The following is a 3,691-nucleotide window of genomic DNA, read 5'->3' as shown; positions in this document are numbered from 1 at the left end:
TAACGATGTGAGCCCGGTCCTTTCGGTGAAGATATACCTTGTGCGTCTTGTGCGATTATGTGTGCCAGACCCGTGGGACTGCCAGTGATGCCGTATGTTCGGAGCAAAGAACGAGCCGACTGTCGGTCCTGGCATTGTTTTCGCGGTGTGATACCGGTTGTCCTGACCATAACTAACATTTCAGCTAAATATCTTGGCATGCTTCGGTGTCTCCTCAAGCCATCTCTTGATTCATGGTAAAGGGATCGAAACGACGCTTAATAACAAGGGGCATGACATGGACAAAGCCAATCACTTCAGGAGGGTTCCGCAGAGAGCAGAAACACATCGAAACCTACATATATATGACTACCCACACAAGAGGGTTAGGCAATCCGACTCTCGACTTTAATCCGCAGAGAAGTCGAGATCCATGCGACAGGAGATCTAGTACAATGACGGCTCCACCAACCCTTAGAAGAAAGCAATGTAAGAGAAAATCTTACTCAGAGTTGATCCGCACAGCACTTCTTCGTAACGGAAACAAACCCATGAGTCTCAATGAACTTTACGACTGGTTCGAATCTCACATGGACGATGGCGTGCCCTGGGTCAAGAGCAGCATCCGCCACACTCTCTGTGTGCACCAGGTCAGTGCTTCCGCTTGCGGTCATCATTTTACACAGCAGTGAATGGTGCTAGAATGTTTGGTTCCAAGATGTTCGATCTTGCTTTTCAACATGAGCAAAATTCGCACAATCCACCAGATACATCTGCTAAATCATGCAGGCATTCATCAAGAGTCAAAGCGGCCGGTCGAATTGGCGTCCGTCGTCGAATCTGCAACATAACGTTAAATCGATGAGTCCGCCTCATAAGTCCGTCACACCATCTTACCACACCGAATTCTCTTCGAAACCAGGGCGGCACGAGACCACCTTCGACGATCATTGGCTTGGAGTCCCTCTCGAAAGCATACCCGAGCTAGATGGAACTTTAGCGTTTGCGTCGCATACCTCTATGGCCACTGCAGACGAGCTTTCATTCGTGGACAACCCGGATACTGACTTTCAACTGCCCCCCTCAGTGGTGAGTCGCCGCCCCATCTACATCGTATTATGATTATCGTGCCAACGACTAACACCACACCAGGTCTGCTTCTCATGCCTGCTGAGTACCGATTCGCAATGTGACGGCCAGAGCCCTTCTTGCAATCAATGCTTGCGGCTTGGCTTGACGTGCGAGGAACGACGACCAAGTTTTAGCGGCAGACAAAATGTTCCTCAGGGTTCCTCCTAACGTAACAATCTCGGGGGTACCTCGTCGAATGACCGTTGATATCGAACGAAAATTCTCAAATAGACAGATGTTACTATTAGGAAGCGTCGAAAGAGAACAATAGCCGATTATACCCTGTTTTGCTGCTTGTTTCTGGTCAGTGTTAGGACAGCGTGATGAAGAACAAACGGTAGCTTTGATGTAAAGGAATCCACTAAAGGCAGGGCACGCGTGATCAAACCAACCAGTCGAACACTTGTACTGGCTATTGGTGGATGTCAGTAACGGTGGGCGTTGTTTTGTTTAACGAGTGGGGTATAAGAGTGGGCCTGACTTTTCGGGTGTGGTGTGCTGCGGCGCCACAACAAGCTGCACCAGTTACAGGCCACTCCCGAAACCTTAGCACGAAACACCGCAATATAACCTATAAGCACTATTTGTCTGGGATTGCTTCTCTCTACGTTATTCTACCTGTGGCAGACCGACTGTGGAAAGATGGCGTTCCAAACCAGGTTATGCTATTATTCTCTAGCGTGATAACGGTGAATGGCAGACCCAAAAGATGCCGATCGATCCCGCAGCCATTTCCGGTCCGAACCCATCCCTTGTTGTCGGCGAGACCTGGAAGTGGCTGCAGGGGTTGCGAAAGCCGTGCTGAAGTCCAGTCTTTTAACGTCCCGTTATGAGCTCTAGTAGACAGACATATTCTGTAATGCCTGAGAATTTTGCTTCGTCGTCCTTATCTCCGGTTTAATTCTCCCATTGACTCGTTGCGAATCAACTGCGACAAACCACCGTGTTCGCCGCCGCCAAACGCGATGGCGTCTTGTGCTTACCCAGCCCTACCTCGAGACCGAAGTGCGGCCTCCACCTGGCTGGAGCGGATCTGCAAGTACGTCTGAGCGGTGACTTTGGCACCAGCGTCGAGGAGCAAGTGCACAGCCGCGAGGCTGTCATTGCGTACAGCAAAGTAAACGGGCGGCTCGCCCCACTCTCCAGGTATGTTCGGATCCGCCCCGTTCTCCAACAACAGTCTGGCGCACGCGAGGTTGTTATACAGAATTGCGACACCCAGGGGCGTATGCCAGAATATCTGTTGTTGGCCTTCCCCGTTGATCCACCCGCTGTTCTGAGCGTTGATCAGAGACATGCACGCGCCTCTGACGCCTTCTCCGTGGCCATCGTCACCACGCCCAAGAAAGAGCTTGAGGAATGGGTACCCTTCAGTCTCGTTGTCTAGGTCGGGCGGGCCAAGATCGCCACACACGGTGTGTAGAACTGTGTCTCCAATCCTGTCGCGCAAGCTGAGATCCACTCCTCGGGTGAGTAGGTCGCAGACTACGTCCATCTTCCGTACGCGTCCGGGCTGCTGGTAGGCGGTATTGTCCTGGTAAAAGTCACGAGCTGGCGTTCTGAGCACTGCATGGAAGATGTAGTCACGGTACGCATTGGCAACTCTGCCTGCGAAGTTGTGGGCGGGGTTGTAAGCTAGCGTGCCGATCATCTGCGTGCCGTGGAGACAAGCGTCGTAGAGGACCTCGGAATTGGCGGCAGACAGTGAAACACCAGCATGACAGAGAACTTCGACTTGCTCCAGGCGGTGGCTTCTGACGGCTTCAATCAAGTCGTCCTCGGCTGACGAGTGGATCGTCGCTTGGCCGGAGGACCACGAGTCGGTGGGAGAGCCGACCAAGGTACTGTCTGATGTTGAGCTTGCCGGCGTCAATGGGTTTTCCCGCTGCTCTTCTTCCGCCCCAGGGCTACTCGGACTGACGTCTGCCGTGTCCGTGTGGACGCCGGAGTCATCGGGGCGGAGAGCTTCGGACGGTGAATGGCCAGCTGAAGACGACCTAAGCCATGCACGGACGGCCAGTAAGCTCGTCGCCGGGTCTGCCGACCCCACGTCGGGACCATGCCCAAGTTCGTCCACCAGTGTTGACGCGACACTGTATCTGGGAGACCATGGAGATGGTGGGGACTCATCGCCAACGAGCGTTTCGCCCGAATAGGAGCTCGTAGGTGTCAAAGGCTGTGTTCGAGCGTTCATGCTAGAGTAGAAGTCTAGTTGTGTTTAGGTAGGTCAAGTAAAGACTATGTCCCTATCGCAGGCGACTGGACTGTTTAGGTTATATCGAGCGCTTCAGAGGACGCAAACGCAAGCTCTTTGCTTTGAAGTGTCGACCGTCTTGTATTGACGCCATACGAGGTAGTCTACATGGGGACCCATTTTCACTCGTGATGCGCCGCACATCACTCTTCCGATGTCCTAAAGAATGCCGTAAGACGGTTATTAATACCCTCTTGTGAGACATCATGTAATACTCGATGTGGTCGGTGTCTGGCGCCTGACGTCTCGATTGTGAACGAAAAAGACAGAATGGAAAAACAAGCCTGCCAAGCAGGCTGATGACAAGGCGGCCAGTCACATGATTAC

General features: G+C 52.6%; 2 protein-coding genes across 2 annotated transcripts; one reads left to right on the top strand and one right to left on the bottom strand.

Moving 5' to 3' along the window:
* Positions 1–530: 530 nt before the first annotated feature.
* On the top strand, positions 531–1,101 carry CABS01_16968 (uncharacterized protein; the record flags this gene model as incomplete). Its single annotated transcript, XM_060550296.1, has 2 exons — positions 531–633; positions 902–1,101. The coding sequence occupies 2 exons, from the start codon at positions 531–533 to the stop codon at positions 1,099–1,101; spliced, it is 303 nt and encodes a 100-aa protein (XP_060400264.1).
* Positions 1,102–2,089: 988 nt separating this feature from the next.
* Positions 2,090–3,304, bottom strand: CABS01_16967 (uncharacterized protein; the record flags this gene model as incomplete). Its single annotated transcript, XM_060550295.1, has 1 exon — positions 2,090–3,304. One exon carries the CDS (start codon positions 3,302–3,304, stop codon positions 2,090–2,092), a length of 1,215 nt encoding a protein of 404 aa, XP_060400263.1.
* Between the last annotated feature and the right edge of the window lie 387 nt (positions 3,305–3,691).

Source organism: Colletotrichum abscissum, assembly GCF_030869225.1.
Source record: "Colletotrichum abscissum strain IMI 504890 chromosome Unknown Scaffold_227.1, whole genome shotgun sequence".
Lineage (NCBI taxonomy): Eukaryota > Fungi > Ascomycota > Sordariomycetes > Glomerellales > Glomerellaceae > Colletotrichum > Colletotrichum abscissum.
The sequence above is the reverse complement of the archived record's forward strand: the minus strand, read 5'-3'. Positions and strand labels throughout refer to the sequence as shown.